The sequence below is a fragment of the Castor canadensis genome, chromosome 14 (assembly GCF_047511655.1).
Source record: "Castor canadensis chromosome 14, mCasCan1.hap1v2, whole genome shotgun sequence".
Lineage (NCBI taxonomy): Eukaryota > Metazoa > Chordata > Mammalia > Rodentia > Castoridae > Castor > Castor canadensis.
Window position 1 is genome coordinate 28,646,121 of NC_133399.1, and position 18,519 is coordinate 28,664,639.

At 39.2% G+C, this 18,519-nt stretch overlaps 1 protein-coding gene across 1 annotated transcript; it reads left to right on the plus strand.

Annotated features, from left to right (window-relative positions):
* Positions 1 to 4,917: 4,917 nt before the first annotated feature.
* Positions 4,918 to 15,055, plus strand: LOC109676466 (olfactory receptor 7E178-like). Its single transcript, XM_074053292.1, has 3 exons — positions 4,918 to 4,941; positions 13,848 to 13,931; positions 14,030 to 15,055. The coding sequence occupies exons 1-3, from the start codon at positions 4,918 to 4,920 to the stop codon at positions 15,053 to 15,055; spliced, it is 1,134 nt and encodes a 377-aa protein (XP_073909393.1).
* The last annotated feature ends 3,464 nt before the right edge of the window (positions 15,056 to 18,519 follow it).

The window sequence follows — 18,519 nt, forward strand, 5'->3', positions numbered from 1 at the left end:
TTTACACCATCATGTTTAATCAGCCATGCTTGGCTGTGTTGGCAGACATGTGGCCATAGCCACAAACCCTTTTTTCTATTAATGGGGACCTTTTCTTCTCAAGCTTTTGAGCTGAAATTTGCCTAACATGGACCTAGTGTGCTCAGAAAACAGACAGAGAATTAAATGTCAGGGGCTCCTTCCAGAAGAGTCTACCAAAAGCTCTCTCCTGTCCTTGTCTTCTGGAGCTGTCCTGGTCCTCTTACTCTTAGTTTTGATTTTTTTCATGTGTGAGAAGCAGCTGTCGTGAAATATCCCCCCACGTGCTTCTGCAGTCACCAGAGCATTTAGGAAGGAACCAGGGAATTCCTAGCCTTATGTCCCCCCTTGCCTTGCTAGTCTCTGGGGACAATGAGCTATTTTGTGAAACTCAGAACTTGGCAAGGACTCCAGGACCCTCAACCATTTGAAGCACCTCTAGCCAAGGCTTCAGGAACACTTCATTCAATGTTGAGGAACCTTTTACCTAAATCCAACTTGGGCTGCGATTCACAAACAGGTCTGACTTTTAATAGAGGAGGCCAAAACCAGATCCATCCAGAGCAGACAGGGTCACTAGATGCGGGGGAGAGGAGACTGTGACACCCCCATGCCTATTAAGACCTTGGGCAGTTCCCAGACAGAGGCTTTCAGTCCTCAATGACATGGTTTCTCTCAGCCCAACCTGAGGCTGTTCTGTATCCCGGACCTTGAGCTCGGGGCTCCAGCTCTCCTCACTGAAAGGAGTCAAGGTAGAAGGCAGAAAAGACCAGTGCTTCTCCCAGGAAGAGCCTAACCCAAGGGTAGGTCTGTTGCTATCAGCTCAGGTGAGGGCTAGAGCCACTGCCACCCCTAGTGTGGGGTCAAGACAGGCTGGCAGGAGCTGTTTCCTGCAGGTGGGAAACTGGCTTTAGGATGGAATCTTGCCACCAAGCAGCTGACCCAGTGGAGCTTGGCCTTGAACCCTTCCAGAGGCAGGAGAGGGGCGCTGACCTTGGCCCCTGGGGATGAAGTGAAATGGCAGCTCTAAGAGGGTGTGGAGGGCTACAGGGGAGCAGTACTGTCCCCTAGGCCTTGAGGGATATGACACCCCCTACCATGCCAGGCTCCAGGCAGATGTGACACTATGCCAGAGGTGTTAGACAGGGGCAGTCACTACAGGCTGTCCTGCCTGGAGGTTGAGCACAGCCATGCATCCTCTGGCAGAGCCTGCCCACAGCTTCTGAGTCCTGCCACCATGGCACAGAGCCCTAGCTTATTTATTCCAAGTTGTAAGTCCTTCCGCTCCAGAATTCTGCTGAGCAGCCCCAGTGAGCAACCCGGGTAGGACAAGGAAGGGACAAGCATCCTAGACTCTCATGGAGGGACCCTGCAGAGGCTGATGCACTGGCTGATGGACAGCCAGATGCCCAGCCCTCCCCACAGCAGCTGTTGCAAGTGGCACCCAGCCCGGCCACCTGGGCCCTCCCTGCAGCCTTCCAGCACCATGGTGGCCTGGGTGTGGGGCAGGGGGTTGACATGCTCTCAGTTCCCCTCATGCCTGGCTCCTCTCCTGCAGTGCACACAGGAACCAGAGTCTCAGAGTGAGAGGTTTGGCTCACAGCTCCCCTGGGGCCTGGACATCCTTCCAGATGATACAGCAGGGTCCTTCAGCTCCAACTCCTCTCCCCACTGCGGCCCACTTCCTGGGTGTGTCCAGCAGAGGGGACACCAGACTGCAGTCGGCAAGGCCCATCAGCCTGGTGGCTGTCCAGATGTCTTGAATTCAGGAGATGAGATTCCACAAACTTTCAGGAAAGGCAGAAACCCACTCTGCAGGGCACTGGTTCCTCAGACACAGAGCCATAGGTCCAGTGACCAGGGACCACACAGAAAAGGGACAAGACCGGACCATTGCTGCTACTGGGTCTAGAGAGGAACCTACCTTTGACTCAAGGTCAAACAGGTAGGGTAGAGGAGCAGGAGGAGAGAAAAGGCCTCAGCTTATAATGATGCAAAGCTGCAGGATGTGGCCACCTGGCTTTTCCACTGCCTTTGGCCAGCAGCAGGGATCTCAGCCTCAGTGCTGGGGAGGGGCAGGGGTCTGCCACTCACTCTGTCCCAGCAATGCACGGGGGTGGGGGGGACCTCAGACTTGGCATGGCTGAAAGTGCTGAGGGCCAGGCCCCTGGGCTAGGCCAGGTTCCAAAGGGGAGAGTTGAGAGAGGCTGGGGGCCTGGGGAGCAGGGGCACGGCCAGGGCCCTGAGGTGGGGAAGGGCACCAGGACAGACAGGAGGGGCTGTGTCATGTGGCCCAGGAGATGGCTGCGCTGTGCTCCTTGGCCTTCATATGCAGCGCAGCAATGCTCGAGGTCTTGCAGTCAGGCTCTCCATTCAGCTCGTAGCTATTGAGGCCTGGGCTGAAGCCAGCTGCTCTGAACAGGCTGCCCATGTGCGTCTGGCCCACGTGGCTGCCAGCCCCAGAGACACTCAGGAAGTCGGTGATACTGCTGTCCCCAGAACCAGGGTGGGTGGGCATGAGGGGACATGCAGGCAGGTACCGGGTCACAGGGGACCACATAGGCCGGCACTGGTGAGGCAGCCCCATTATTGCCAATCCAGGTCGGGTTCTGAATCTGGGCATAGTTCTCAGCTCAGGTGAGGAGGGGCAGCTCATAGGCAGTGGAGAAGTGGGTCTGAACCTGCTGCATCTGCCCAAAGCACTCCCTCATCCTCCACTTGGCTCTGTGGTTCTCCTGTACAGAGTTTTAAAAATGTACCTCAGGTGTTCCTGTGTTTAAGATCTTGGGGACTCTTCTTAACACTTTCTTTTGACTGAAAACAATAAAAATAGTGCATTTGACACAGAGTCGGATTATTTAGTGTGTAATACTCTCAGGTTTATTTATTATTTTTGTGTCATAGAGAAGATTGTTAGTGTCTCTGAGTCTCAACATTGCCATCCTTGTTGATTAATAGTTGAAAAAATTGCATTGTGTAGGATTGGGTGGAATTGGGTGTTACATATAGGGAATGGATCATATTCTTGATATGTGATTTATGTATGAAATTATCAAAAGTTTTTAGATATCATTAGCAGCAATATTCCAATACAAGTTAATATTCCAATAAAATATCCTTAGACTTGAATTTACTATTTTCCTGTTTTTTTAAGAGGACATTTTGGTTTTGTCTTTGTATAGTTATGTGCCTATTATGGGAAGAGGAATTATAAAAGTTGTTTTACTTCTAATGTTTGGCCCTATAGGAAGCACCATAAAAGGTAAAAACTGGGCCAGACATAGTGGTTCATGCATGCAATCCCTGTTACTAGGAGACAGAGATTAGAAGGATATGGTTCAAGGCCAGCCAAGGCAAAAAGTTAGGAAAACACATCTCAATCAACAAGCCAAGCCTGGTAGCTGTGCCAGCTATTCAGGAGGCTGAAAGTAGGAGGATCTTCATCTGAGGCTGGCTCTGGGCAAAAGCAAGTCTCCTTATCTGAAAAATAACTAAAGTATAAAAGCGGAGACTGCTCAAGTGAAGTGCCTGCCTACAAAGCATGAGTCCCTGAGTTCAAATCTTATGCATCCATGAGCTCACAATTTCCATACTAATAGGAAACTTAAATAAAAATAACAATAATCAATGTTTTCTTAAGTTTCAGACTTTAATTGAGTGTCACACATGTTGTATAAATGGGGTTTTCCCCTATTGCAGTAACCACAGAGAGGTAGGCATTAAAACACATTTTGCATACAGAAACAGAACAAGTACATGGAGTGGACTATAATATACATTTTGTGACCCCCATTCCTTGGTACTATCTCCCCTATTGGATCCTACAGGATACTTTATTTACCATGAAGAAGACTGTTATTACTGTGTTATCATAATGGCATTATTACTGAACAGATGGCAGAGATATTTGATGGCATACCACAAAATATTTTGCTGTGTGTGATAATGATTTTAAACCCTAGTACTTCCCAAAAGGTGGCAATGAATACCTGACAAATACAGATCCAAATATATGCAATATTGTGAAAAACAGGTCACACTTAGGGGAGGTCACATACAAGAGAGAGAAGGTGCATGAAAGAAGTTAAGAAAGTGAATATGACTGATACACTTCCTATACAAGAATTAATATAGAATTTTTAAATCTCTTGAAGTCACAATAAAAGAGGAACTAAGGTAAAAAGAAAAATAGAGGGGATAAACCAATTTGGGTTATAATACATATATTCAGGGAAATGTCACAATGAAACACCCTGTATAGCTATCTTAAACAAACAAAAATGTTATCTTTTTACAAAAATGGAGAACAGGAAGGTAAAACAGGTCCTTTTGTGGGAGATGGTACCAGTGAGAAAAGTGGTGCATATAAAGAAATGGGGTCAGAGGGTGAATATGTTGCAAATATTCTGTATACATGTATGTAAATAGAAAAATGAGACCTGCTGAAACTATTCTAGGAATGGTGGAAAAAGGATAAATGAGGATGATGAAGGGGATTAACTCAACTATGATGTATTATAAGAAATGTACCCCCAATAAGCAATAATTAAAAGAAGAAAACAAATGAAAGTTTTTAATAGTAAAATTCAATATGCAAGGTTTGTTTGAAATCATAGAGCCACTCCCACCAACTTGAAAGAACTCTTCATTTGTGTGAAATGGAGAGAGGTTCAAGAATTTTGAGAGATTCCAAGATGGCGGCTAGAGGTTGGAAGCAGAAAGCGACCCTCCTATAGTGAAATCTTGGAGAGACGCTGGAGACATACTTTGCAGGCATAATCACTGAGAAAAGGCATAACTTTGACCCCTCCACATCTCCAGCCGGTGCAGAGAATCTCTACTTCACGTTAAACGGAGAAACGAGGAGGGTCCCCGTGGCCGCCAGTGGCTGGCGCACATATGGTGTGGGAAGACGCGGACCAGGTGAGCTTCGCAGTACCATGGTAGTCCCACAGACAAGCCTGGGCCAGAGCAGCCTAGCCCCCTGGACAGACTGACCTCCAACCGGGAAAAAAAGAGAAACTGAGTAATAAGCAATAAGAACAGTTAAGACATGCTGGAAAGAGGGTGGGGCGCCCTGAGCACTGAAGATTGGGGGAAGAGAATCCTTCCCGGGACTTTAAATAAACAAGCCGGGCGGGCTGGAGAGCCTCTGGCGGGAGCGGGGTGCATGCCCAGCAACCAGGAGTGGGGAAGCTTGTGAGAGGAGGGAAGACCCACTTCCCACATGAACTGTAAACAAACATGGTGGCCAGCAGGAGCAGCAGCACCGCCCAGTAAGCAGGAGCAGGAAAGCTGCTGAAAGTGGCAGTGGGAGGAAGACTTCAGAGGAGAGGGGGGAAGACCCACCTCCCACATGAACTGTAAATAAACACGCAGGCCTGACAACACAGGGGCAGTGTCACCTTTCCAAGTGCTTAGAAAGGGGAAAGCCTGTAGCAGAGGCTCCCGCACAGGAGAACTCTGAGCAAACAAAGCCTGTGGGACCAGGTGAGTGCTAGCTCACCCCAGAGATCTGCATAAATAACACCGCCAGCTACAGGCTGAGAGCAGCAGGCAGGCAAGCCACAGTTGCAGATACCACCCCCAGAACTGTCTCCAGACGCTTTTTTTTCTTTTGCTCCCAACCTTTGATGAGAGAACAACCGAATTACACCTGCAAGCCGAAAAACTTACTGAAACTGTATTGCATTTGAACTGGGGACACTTGGTGGGGCTTTTGTGTGTGTGTGTGTGTGTGTGTGTGAGTGTGTAGTTTTGTTCTACTTTATGCATACCCTTTGATGAGACAACTACAGAACAACATCTGAGGCACCAACTCCACGACTGGAGATTGAGACAGACACCCAAATTATTAAGACTGAAACTGCATTGCATATAAACTTGGAAGATTTTTGGGTTTTTTTTTTTTTTATTTTCTATTTTCCATTTTATTTTAATTCATTTTTATATATAGATATTACTTTCATTTACTTATTTTTTATTTATTTTTTTATCTTTGATTTTCAATCCACTCTCTGTCTCTCTAATGTCTGTTCAGCTTACTGTCGATTAGTACACTAACAATCCCTGTTTATATCTTTGAAACTCTCTTGTCTGATACCTTGTTCTGCTTTCTCCCTCTTGTCTGTATATTTGTTTTCCCCTTTTCTTTAACTTCTTGCTTTCCATCTCAGCTCACTCTTCCATTCTAAATAGTATCATTGTTATTATAACAAGCTAGAAAATACTTAATTACACACAGTACAGGGACAGTAACAACAATAAGGACAATGACGGGAAGACAGAAAAAACAGGGAAACCAGTTTCAACACAGCAAAAAATTAGTTCAGGAACCAGAGGGGAATGAAGAGAACAGAAACTCAGATCCAGACTCCAACAAAATGAAGATAAACTATGCCAAAGGACCCAATGAAGCCCACAAGAATAATTTAAAAGAAGACATACTACAAGTACTCAAAGAGAATTTTATAGAGATGATACTGGATAGGGTCAACCAAAATGTACAGGAGACACACAAGAAATTCCAAGACAATAAAAATAGAGAATTTGAAAAAGCAAAAGAAGAAATAAAGGAAACCATAGAAGCACTGTATAAACACCAAAGTGAAAGAGAGAACACAATGAATAAATGGATAAATGAACTCAGGACAAAAATAGACAACAATAAAGAAGAAAACTGCCAGGATATGGAAAACCTCAGAAAAAAGAACGAAACAGAACTGCAAAACAAAATGGAAGGCCAATCCAGCAGAATAGAACAAACAGAAGACAGAATCTCAGAACTTGAAGATGAAATGGTAATTAAAGGAAAAACAGAAGAACTATTAATTAAACAACTCAAGACCTGTGAAAAGAAAATGCAAGAACTCACTGACTCCATCAAAAGACCAAACTTGAGAATCATGGGCATTGAAGAAGGAGAAGAAGTGCAAGCGAAGGGACTGCATAATATATTCAACAAAATAATAACGGAAAATTTCCCAAATCTAGAGAAAGATATTCCCATACAGATGCAAGAGGCCTCCAGGACACAAAACAGACCAGATCAAAATAGAACTACCCCACGACATATTATCATTAAAACAACAAGTTCAGAAACTAAGGAAAGAATATTGAAGGCTGTAAGAGAGAAAAAACAATTAACATACAAAGGTAAACCCATCAAAATCACAGCAGACTTCTCAAAAGAAACATTAAAAGCAAGAAGAGCACGGGGTGAGATCTTTCGGGCACTGAATGGAAATAACTTCAAACCCAGGATACTCTACCCAGCAAAGCTATCATTCAAAATAGATGGAGCAATAAAAGTCTTCCATGATAAGCAGAAACTAAAACAATATGTGACCACAAAGCCACCATTACAAAAGATTCTGCAAGGGATCCTGCACACAGAAAGTGACACCCAACTTAACCATGAAAAGGCAGGCAGCACCAAACCACAGGATAAGAAAATGCAAGACAGTAGAGAGTAACATCAAGTTAGGTACACACAATCAAACCTTCAAACAACTAAGACAACTAAATGGCAGGAATCACCACATACCTATCAGTACTAACGCTTAATGTTAATGGACTTATTTCACCCATCAAAAGACACCTTTTGACAAAATGGATTAAAAAAGAAGATCCAACAATTTGTTGCTTACAGGAGACTCATCTCACCGACAGAAATAAGCATATGCTTAGGATGAAAGGCTGCAAGAAGATTTACCAAGCCAATGGCCCCCGAAAACAAGCAGGAGTAGCAATAATTATCTCTGACAAAGTAGACTTCAAACCTACATTGATCAAATGAGATAAAGAAGGACATTCCATACTAATAAAAGGGGAAATAGACCAAAAGGAAATAATAATCATCAATCTGTACGCACCCAATGTCAACGCACCCAATTTCATCAAACATACCCTGAAAGACCTAAAAGCATATATAAACGCCAACACAGTGGTTGTGGGAGATTTTAGCACTCCATTATCATCAATAGATAGGTCATCCAAACAAAAACTCAATAAAGAAATCCAAGATCTAAAATATGCAATAGATCAAGTGGACCTAGTAGATGTCTACAGAACATTTCATCCAACCTCTACACAATATACATTCTTCTCAGCAGCCCATGGAACCTTCTCCAAAATAGATCATATCCTAGGGCACAAAGCAAGCCTCAGCAAATATAAGAAAATAGAAATAATACCGTGCATACTATCTGACCACAATGCAGTAAAAGTAGAACTCAACAACAAAAGTAAAGACAAAAAACATGCAAACAGCTGGAAACTAAATAACTCAGTACTTAATGAGTGGATCATCGATGCAATAATAGAGGAAATTTAAAAGTTCCTGGAAGTCAATGAAAATGAAAACACAACCTACCAGAACCTATGGGACACAGCTAAGGCAGTCTTGGGAGGAAAGTTTATAGCCATGAGTGCATATATTAAAAAGATTGAAAGATCCCAAATCAATGACCTAATGATACATCTCAAAATCCTAGAAAAACAAGAACAAGCAAATCCCAAAACAAATAGAAGGAGAGAAATAATAAAAATAAGAGCTGAAATCAATGAAATAGAAACCAAAAAAACCATACAAAGAATTAATGAAACAAAAAGTTGGTTCTTTGAAAAAATAAACAAGATCGATAGACCCCTGGCAAACCTGACTAAAATGAGGATATAAAAAACCCAAATTAGTAGAATTAGGAATGCAAAAGGGGAGATAACAACAAACACCATGGAAGTCCAGGAAATCATCAGAGACTACTTTGAGAAACTATATTCAAATAAATTTGAAAATCTAAAAGAAATGGACAGATTTCCAGATACATATGATCATCCAAAACTGAACCAAGAGGAAATTAATCACCTGTATAGACCTATAATACAAAATGAAATTGAAGCAGCAATTAAGAGTCTCCCCAAAAAGAAAAGTCCAGGACCAGATGGATTCTCTACTGAATTCTATCAGATCTTTAAAGAAGAACTGATACCAACCCTCCTTAAACTGTTCCATGAAATAGAAAGGGAAGGAAAACTGCCAAACACATTTTATGAAGCCAGTATTACACTTATCCCAAAACCAGGCAAAGACACCTCCAAAAAAGGAGAACTATAGGCCAATCTCCTTAATGAACATTGATGCAAAAATCATCAATAAAATAATGGCAAACCGAATTCAAAAAGATTATTCACCACGACCAAGTAGGCTTCATCCCAGGGATGCAGGGGTGGTTCAACATACGAAAATCAATAAACGTAATAAACCACATTAACAGAAGAAAACACAAAAACCACTTGATCATCTCAATAGATGCAGAAAAAGCCTTTGATAAGATCCAACATCATTTCATGATAAAAGCTCTAAGAAAACTAGGAATAGAAGGAAAGTTCCTCATCATTATAAAAGCTATATATGACAAACCTACAGCCAGCATTATACTTAACGGAGAAAAATTACAAACATTCTCTCTAAAATCAGGAACCAGACAAGGATGCCCACTATCTCCACTCCTATTCAACATAGTACTGGAATTCCTAGCCAGAGCAATTAGGCAAGAAGAAGGAATAAAAGGAATACAAATAGGTAAAGAATCTGTCAAAATATCCCTATTTGCAGACGGCATGATCCTATACCTTAAAGACCCAAAAAACTCTACTCAGAAGCTTCTAGACATCATCAATACCTATAGCAAGGTAGCAGGATATAAAATCAACATAGAAAAATCATTAGCATTTCTATACACTAATAATGAACAAACTGAAAAAGAATATATGAAAACAATTCCATTTACAATAGCCTCAAAAAAATCAAATACCTAGGTGTAAACCTACCAAAAGATGTGAAAGACCTCTACAAGGAAAACTATACACTTCTGAAGAAAGAGATTGAGGAAGACTATAGAAAGTGGAGAGATCTCCCATGCTCATGGATTGGTAGAATCAACTTAGTAAAAATGTCAATACTCCCCAAAGTAATCTACATGTTTAATGCAATTCCCATCAAAATTCCAATGACATTCATTAAAGAGATTGAAAAATCTACTGTTAAATTTAAATGGAAACACAAGAGGCCACGAATAGCCAAGGCAATACTCAGTCAAAAGAACAATGCAGGAGGTATCAAAATACCTGACTTCAAACTATATTACAAAGCAATAACAATAAAAACAGCATGGTACTGCCACAAAAACAGACATGAACACCAGTGGAACAGAATAGAAGATCTAAATATGAAGCCACACAACTATAAGCAACTTATCTTTGACAAAGGAGCTAAAAATATACGATGGAGAAATAGCAGCCTCTTCAACAAAAACTGCTGGGAAAACTGGTTAGCAGTCTGCAAAAAACTGAAACTAGATCCATGTATATCACCCTATACCAAGATTAACTCAAAATGGATCAAGGATCTTAATATCAGACCCCAAACTCTTAAGTTGATACAAGAAAGAGTAGGAAATACTCTGGAGTTAGTAGGTATAGGTAAGAACTTTCTCAACGAAACCCCAGCAGCACAGCAACTAAGAGATAGCATAGATAAATGGGACCTCATAAAACTAAAAAGCTTCTGTTCGTCAAAAGAAATGGTCCCTAAACTGAAGAGAACACCCACAGAGTGGGAGAAAATATTTGCCAACTATACATCAGACAAAGGACTGATAACCAGAATATACAGGGAACTTAAAAAACTAAATTCTCCCAAAACTAATGAACCAATAAAGAAATGGACATGTGAACTAAATAGAACTTTCTCAAAAGAAGAAATTCAAGTGGCCAGAAAACACATGAAAAAATGCTCACCATCTCTAGCAATAAAGGAAATGCAAATTAAAACCACGCTAAGATTTCACCTCACCCTTGTTAGAATAGCCATCATCAGCAACACCACCAACAACAGGTGTTGGCAAGGATGCGGGGAAAAAGGAACACTCTTACACTGTTGGTGGGAATTTAGACTAGTACAACCACTCTGGAAAAAAATCTGGAGGCTACTTAAAAAGCTGGACATCGATCTACCATTTGATCCAGGAATACCACTCTTGGGGATATACCCAAAAGACTGTTACTCCAGAGGCACCTGCACATCCATGTTTATTGCGGCACTATTCACAATAGCCAAGTTATGGAAACAGCCAAGATGTCCCACCACTGACGAATGGATTAAGAAAATGTGGTATCTATACACAATGGAATTTTATGCAGCCATGAAGAAGAACGAAATGTTATCATTTGCTGGTAAATGGATGGAATTGGAGAACATCATTCTGAGTGAGGTTAGCCTGGCTCAAAAAACCAAAAATCGTATGTTCTCCCTCATATGTGGACATTAGATCAAGGTCAAACACAACAAGGGGATTGGACTATGAGCACATGATAAAAGCGAGAGCACACAAGGGAGGGATGAGGATAGGTAAGACACCTAAAAAACTAGCTAGCATTTGTTGCCCTTAACGCAGAGAAACTAAAGCAGATACCTTAAAGCAACTGAGGCCAATAGGAAAAGGGGAACAGGTACTAGAGAAAAGGTTAGATCAAAAAGAATTAACCTAGAAGGTAACACCCATGCACAGGAAATCAATGTGAGTCAATGCCTGTATAGCTATCCTTATCTCAACCAGCAAAAACCCTTGTTCCTTCCTATTATTGCTTCTACTCTCTATACAACAAAATTAAAAATAAGGGCAAAATAATTTCTTCTGAGTATTGAGGGTGTGGGGGGGAGAGGGAGTGGGTGGAGTGGGTGGTAAGGGAGGGGGTGGGGGCAGTGTGGAGAAATGAACCAATCCTTGTATGCACATATGAATAATAAAAGAAAAATGAAAATAAATAAATAAATAAATAAATAAAAATACCAAAAAAAAAAGAATTTTGAAAGACGTGTCATAAAAATAAATTTATAGATTAAATATAAAATTAAGATTACAAAGTCTTCTTCCTTTAGGTAATTTTATGCATTAGACAAAGCATTTGTAGTAAATGCAAGCATTTCTCACTGAGACTTAAAACAATTTGCTGATATAAACTCGTACATTTCATGAGAAAATGTGTTGTATGGTATACTACTTAGATGAGTTTTAGATTAATGAGGTTTATGCAAACTGTTTCTGGACAGGTAAGTTAATACTGACATAGAAAAAATTGCAGAAAATCCTAACCACCAAATTCTTGACAATTATTAACTTTGGGCAGTAATTATCAAGGAGAAAGGAATCATACAGAGAGACAAAGAATTCACTTCATTTTAATTTTTCAGATGTTTTAAAAATATTAACTCACATGCAAATATTCTTAGGTATTTCATTTTAATTTACATGGTGGATATTATAAGCAGTAATAATAATTAATACATTTGTAGCATCCTCTAAATGTTATTTAAGACTGTGGTTTTCAGCTTTGATGTAAGAAAGAGATCCAAGAAAGCCAAAAGCAGATATTGTCATTTAATAGGTTTTGATCTCAGGCCAGAGAATCTGAATATTTTAATCATTTTAGCATTCTAGAATTTTCAGTTTTTTTAGGATTTATGCATTACACAGAGAGGATTTCAAATAGCTTTACATTGTACATTGGTTTGATTGCTCCCTCTATCTCCCCCACCACAACCCCAAACTCCACTTAAGGTATTTGGAAGAGGTTTAATCATACTGTTTCATATGTATATGTGGTACACTGGTGAATTTATTGACATATGAGATTAAGAATCAATAGTTAAGCAACCTTTTAATTTTGGGAGTAAATATTCTTAATTTAGGCCTATGAATTAGGTAATCATTATCCAAGTTTTCCATATAAGGAAGCTACTCATGCATATTAACATTAGTTCCTGTAGTTTTTGTTTTTGATTTTGTATCAATTAAAAAATAGTGACAACCAGACAATGTGGCTAACAGCTATAACACTAGGTACAATGTAGTCTGAGATTGGGAGGATCGCTGTTTCAGGCGAGTCTGGGAAAAAGTTTATGAGACCCCCCCATCTCAATGGATAAAAGCTGAGTGTAGTGTCAAGCAACTGTCATTCCAACAATGGCAGGAAGCATAAAATAGGAGAATCACGGTTATAGGAAAAAGGTGAGACCCTATTTCAAAAATAAACAAAGTGACTAGAGGTGCGACTCAAGTGATATAGAGCACCTGCCTCCTACACTGAAACCTGGTTCCAACCTTAATTAATACCATAAATAAATAAAGAGAAAAGACATTTATAGTCATATAAAGGTACAAATTCATTTGAATCAGAATATGTAATATGTATTATATGTGCAAAATAGTTATAACTAATATATATCCTCTGTATGTATATATATTCCTTCTTTCATCCTCTCTATACATATATATGTGTGTATACACATATATATGTGTGTACATATATGCATGTATGTATATATATATGTATATGTATATATATATATATGTGTATATATGTTTCAAATTATTTGGGCTTTGTCTTAGAATATATTTGTTCTTCATTTCCAGTAATTTGCATTTCTTCCTTTTTTTTCATTTGTCAAAATCTAGATTTAAGTTTCCAAATTTGTAAATATTGGCTTAAAAATTAAAAACACAGGTCCAAACTGAACAATCTGTTTACTGATTTTGACCCATAGTATCCACAGTGTAAACTGTGTCATAACATAATTGAATAGGCTCTTCTGCTATAAACCTGAACTTGATATTGCCAATGTTCTTGATTTTTTAATATTGGTATGCTGAGTGTCTCTTGTGTAGGGACGTGTAGAAGAGAGTGAGCAACACTGACAGCACAACTGAGAAGTATCACTGCAGTTGTGTGGAGCTTGAGTGTGAATACTTTACTTATTAATTATGTAGGGGGTGGTGGCGATTGCCTGTATTCCTGGAAATTGGGATATGAAGCAAGAGAAGAGTGAGTTTGAGAATAGTGTAGGCTATAAAGTCAGTTCAAGGTTAGATGGGCTATGAAGTGAGCTAAACTCAAAAGAAAAAAGATCAACAGAATAAATAAAATATGTGCAGATAGCTGGGCATGGTAGAGCAAACCTGCAATCCAAGAACCCAGGGGTCTGAGGAAGGAGGATCATATTAATTTCATTTTTCCCATTTTCCTATTTCAAAGGTGTCCTAGGAAAATAGAAACACAAAATTTAACACCAGTCCCTGAATTCCATCTCATGGGATTCTCAGATGATCCAGAACTGGAGTCTGTACTCTTTGGACTGTTCCTATTCATGTACCTGGTCACAGTGTTTGGTAACCTGTTCATCATCTTGGCTGTCTGGTCCAACTCCCACCTCCACACACCGATGTACTTCTTCCTCTCCAACCTATCCTTCACTGACATTTGTTTCATTTCTACCATGGTCCCAAAGGTGATTATTGATGTTCAAACTCACAGCAGAGTCATCTCCTATGTGGGCTGCCTGACACAGATGTCTCTTTTTATCATGTTTGCCTGTATGGACAGTATGATCTTAACTGTAATGGCTTATGACCGGTTTGTGGCCACATGTCATCTCCTGAATTACCCAGTCATCATGAATTCTCGTCTCTGTGTTTCCTTAGTTCTGTTGTCTTTTTTGGTTAGCTTCTTGGAAGTGCAGCTGCATATTTTGGTTGCAATGCAGATTACCAATTTCAAGAATGTGGAAATTGCTAATTTCTTCTGTGACCCTTCTCAAGTACTTGACCTGCCCTGTACTAACACATTTGTAAATAACATATTTAAATATTTTATTGCTACTGTGTATGGAATTTTCCCAATCTCAGGGATCTTTTTCTCCTACTATAAAATTGTTTACTCCATTCTGAGGATCCCCTCATCAGGAAGGATATATAAGGCTTTCTCTACATGTGAGTCTCACCTATCAGTGGTCTGCTTATATTTTGGAACAGGACTTGGAGTGTATGTTGGATCAGCAGTATCACATTCTCCCAGAAACAGTGCAGTGGCCTCAGCAATGTACACCATGGTCACTCCTCTTCTGAATCCCTTCATCTACAGTCTGAGGAAAAAGGATATCACAAGTGCCCTATGGAGAATTTGCAACAGAATAATTTAATACCAGGATGCATGATAGCTATCTGCAATGTAATTTTTATTATTTTTGCAAGCATACATTTATTGTACAGGGGGTTTCACTAGTATTTCCATACCCACTTACTATGTACCTTGGTTAAGTATACCCCACCATCCTACTTCTTCATTCCCCTCTCCCATACTTAAAATGATTAAAACGGGTTTCATTGGACTATTTTCTTACATACTTTTAAAGTTTAAAAAAGTAATACATATAGATTCTGCCTATTAATTCATGGTATTTTTCTTATGTAAAGTATGTAATTTTTAATGAGATTTCATGTTACAATAGTGGTTGACAAACTTTGGAGATGGATGAAAGTTTTCTAAATGTTTATAACGTTTCAGTTTGCAAACACAAGGAGGTTATGGATATTGAAGACAATAATGAACACACAACACTGTGAATGTAATCAATTCCACTGAGCTGTGAATTTGATATTGATTAAAATGTCACTTTTGCTCTGCATGTTTAACCCAATAAAATATTTACAAAAAGCAAATGGAATTCAATAATACTCACCCCTATCATCCAGTTGCCCCCTCCCTATATATATTTAAATAGTTACTCTTCTACATTCATATCTTTCTTTTTTCAATGTAGATACTGCATCATGGGACAAAACAGGAGATATTTGTTTTTATGAGGATGTCTTATTTCACTTATCACAGAACCACTTTCCAATCTTGTAAATTATAAAAATTAGTTTTTCTTATAGCTGTGTATTGTTCCTTGTTTATATGAAGCACATTTTCTTCATTTGTTCATATGTTAATGGCCATCCTTAATTTCACTATTGTTAAATAGTGAAGCAAAAATCATGGATGAGCAGTTATCTATATTGTATGCTGATGTTAATTCCTTTGTGTATATCCCCAGGAGAGATACAATGGTATCATATGGAAAAGTCCCCTTTCTAGGTACTAGTAAGAACTGCCATATTGAAAATTTGCTATATTGATGTCCATAATATTTGAATTTTGTTCTTAGGGTGTTAATTTTTTTATATATATCATATCTATCTATATTGTGGGTATCTCTCTATCTATCTATCTATATTCTGGGTATCTGTCCCTTGTCAGAAGAATGGCTGGAAATTCTATCTCCCATTCTTTGTGCTAATTTTGTTATATCCCATGTTATACAGAAAGTTTTTCATTTGATTTAATAATATTTGTCAGTAATTGATCTCATTTCCTGTTCTATTTGAGTCCTATTCAAAAAGTCATTGCCTATGCCCATGTGTTGAACTGTTTTCCAATAGTACTTTCAATGTGTCATGTCTTTCATTAATGTTCTTGAAAAAGCCCAGGACCACATGGGCTCACTGCTTAAGTGTAACAGATCTTTGAAGAAGTAATAACACTCATACTCTCCAAAGTGCTTTATACACACTTTGAAAAGGAACACACCAAATTCACTCTATAAAAACAGTTATTTTATACTAAAGCCAGATAAGGATACACCAAAAAATGAAAGCAATAAACCAATACTTTTAATGTTCATAGACACAAAAATATTCAATAAAGTAATTACAAAGTAAATTCAACAACAACTAGAAAACTACATATCCAGGTGAAGTTGGTTTCATCCCAGGAATGCAAGGATGATCCAACATAAACAAAACAATAAACATAATACAACATATAAATTGAATCAAACAGAAAAATCACAAGACCTCAAGAAATGCAGAACAAATTCTTTGACAAATTCAACATCACTTCATGATAAAAACCCCAAAGATTCTAGGAATGTAAGAATCATACCATAGCATAAATAGGCTATATAATCAAACCTATAGCCAACATTAATGAATGGAAGAAAACTGAAAGTATTTAATCTAAAATGAGGGATGAGACTAAGGTCACCACTCTCTCAATTTTTATTCAATATGTGGTTTGTATTCTTATCCAAAGAAACAGGACTAGTGAAAGATATAAAATTGATATTAGTAGCAAAGGAAGAAGACAAATTATTCCTATATTCAGATTAATTTGTCTTATGAAAACGCTTGAAATTCAATCAAAATCACTTAGATCTGATAAATATATTAAAGATAAAAAACCAGCATACAAATAATGGTAGCTTTTGATAGACTAATAATGACCAAGTGGGGAATAAATCACATAAACTGTTCCCATATAGTAGTTTCCAAGAATGCCTAGGAATAAACCCCATCAAACATGTGAAAGACATTTCAAATTTAATAAATGAACCAATTGAAGGAATCACTACAAGATCTACTGATCCCATGTTCAAGGATCAGTAAAACATACATTTTGAGCATATTGCAAAATATGATGGGCAAATCATTTTAAAAATTAAAATACCAATGACATTCTTCACAGAAAGTGGATACATAATCTTAAAATTAATATGGAAGCACAGAAAATCCTTAATAGTTTAAGCAATCCTCAGCAAAATTAGAAATGCTGGAGGTATCACAGTACCTGTTTTCAAATTATACTACAGAATCATAGTTACAAAAACATTATAGTATTTGCACAAAGCCAGACATTTAAACAAAATTATATTTCATTTACAGGAAATTGCAATAACTTAGTAGAAACTCAATAAATATCAGACAGATTATTGTACAACAAAAAAAGGAAAAGGTGGGGAGAGACCAAGAGGGCAAATAGCTGGCAGACCCTGACACCTTGACCTTCACCATTTCAGGCCAATACTCCAGATTTTCATATTTAGAAGGTTCGGGTGACTCTGCCAGCTAAGTCACCACCATTGCATACGGGACATATAATATTCATTGAGTATCCCATACATTAGCTTTTTATAGCACAGAACTCCTAGGTGCTGGCTCAGGAAGACATTAGACCACCAGTCTATCTGCCTGTTGGTTGAGAATCCATTGTTTTTCTTTTTCTTTTCTGTTCTTTTCCTCTCCTCTCCTCTGTTCTCTTTATTCTTTTTCTTTCTCATTTCCTTCTTGCCTTGGTCAGTAAAGCAAAAACGCCACACAGAAAATTGCAGAAAGAGAACTGCAAGCTTCTGGGATGAACTGGACCTGCTATAACATTGATGGACACAGAGCCTTTGATTACCATCTGCCTACACTGCCCTGGAGCTGACCTGTTTCCACCTGAGTGAGTATGCAACACCGCCAACAAAAACACAATGCAGAGAACTGCAAAAAGAAATCAGCAAGCATCTGGGATGAGTTGGACTCACCAAAATACTCATGACAAAGGACCTCTGACTGCTCTGCTTGTGCTGCCCTGGATCTGACCCATTTCCACCCAAGTAAGTCTGCAATTCTGACAGGTTAGCCTGAAATGCCATCTCTTTTGGAGGGAAACATTTATTATACCACATGTGGGGGCAGATAGATCTTTCCCTGGACAAAACAGCTGGCAAATACACAGAAGAAATATTTCTTCTCTGCCAGGAAAGGAAGGAGCAGAATGTAGAGCTGAATTAGCCCATGT

Coding starts and splice junctions, on each gene's coding strand:
- LOC109676466 (XM_074053292.1), top strand. CDS start 4,918: ATGGTGTGGGAAGACGCGGACCAG. Junction 4,942..13,847: donor TGTGGGAAGACGCGGACCAG/GTGAGCTTCGCA, acceptor TTAATTATGTAG/GGGGTGGTGGCGATTGCCTG. Junction 13,932..14,029: donor AGAATAGTGTAGGCTATAAA/GTCAGTTCAAGG, acceptor TGGGCATGGTAG/AGCAAACCTGCAATCCAAGA.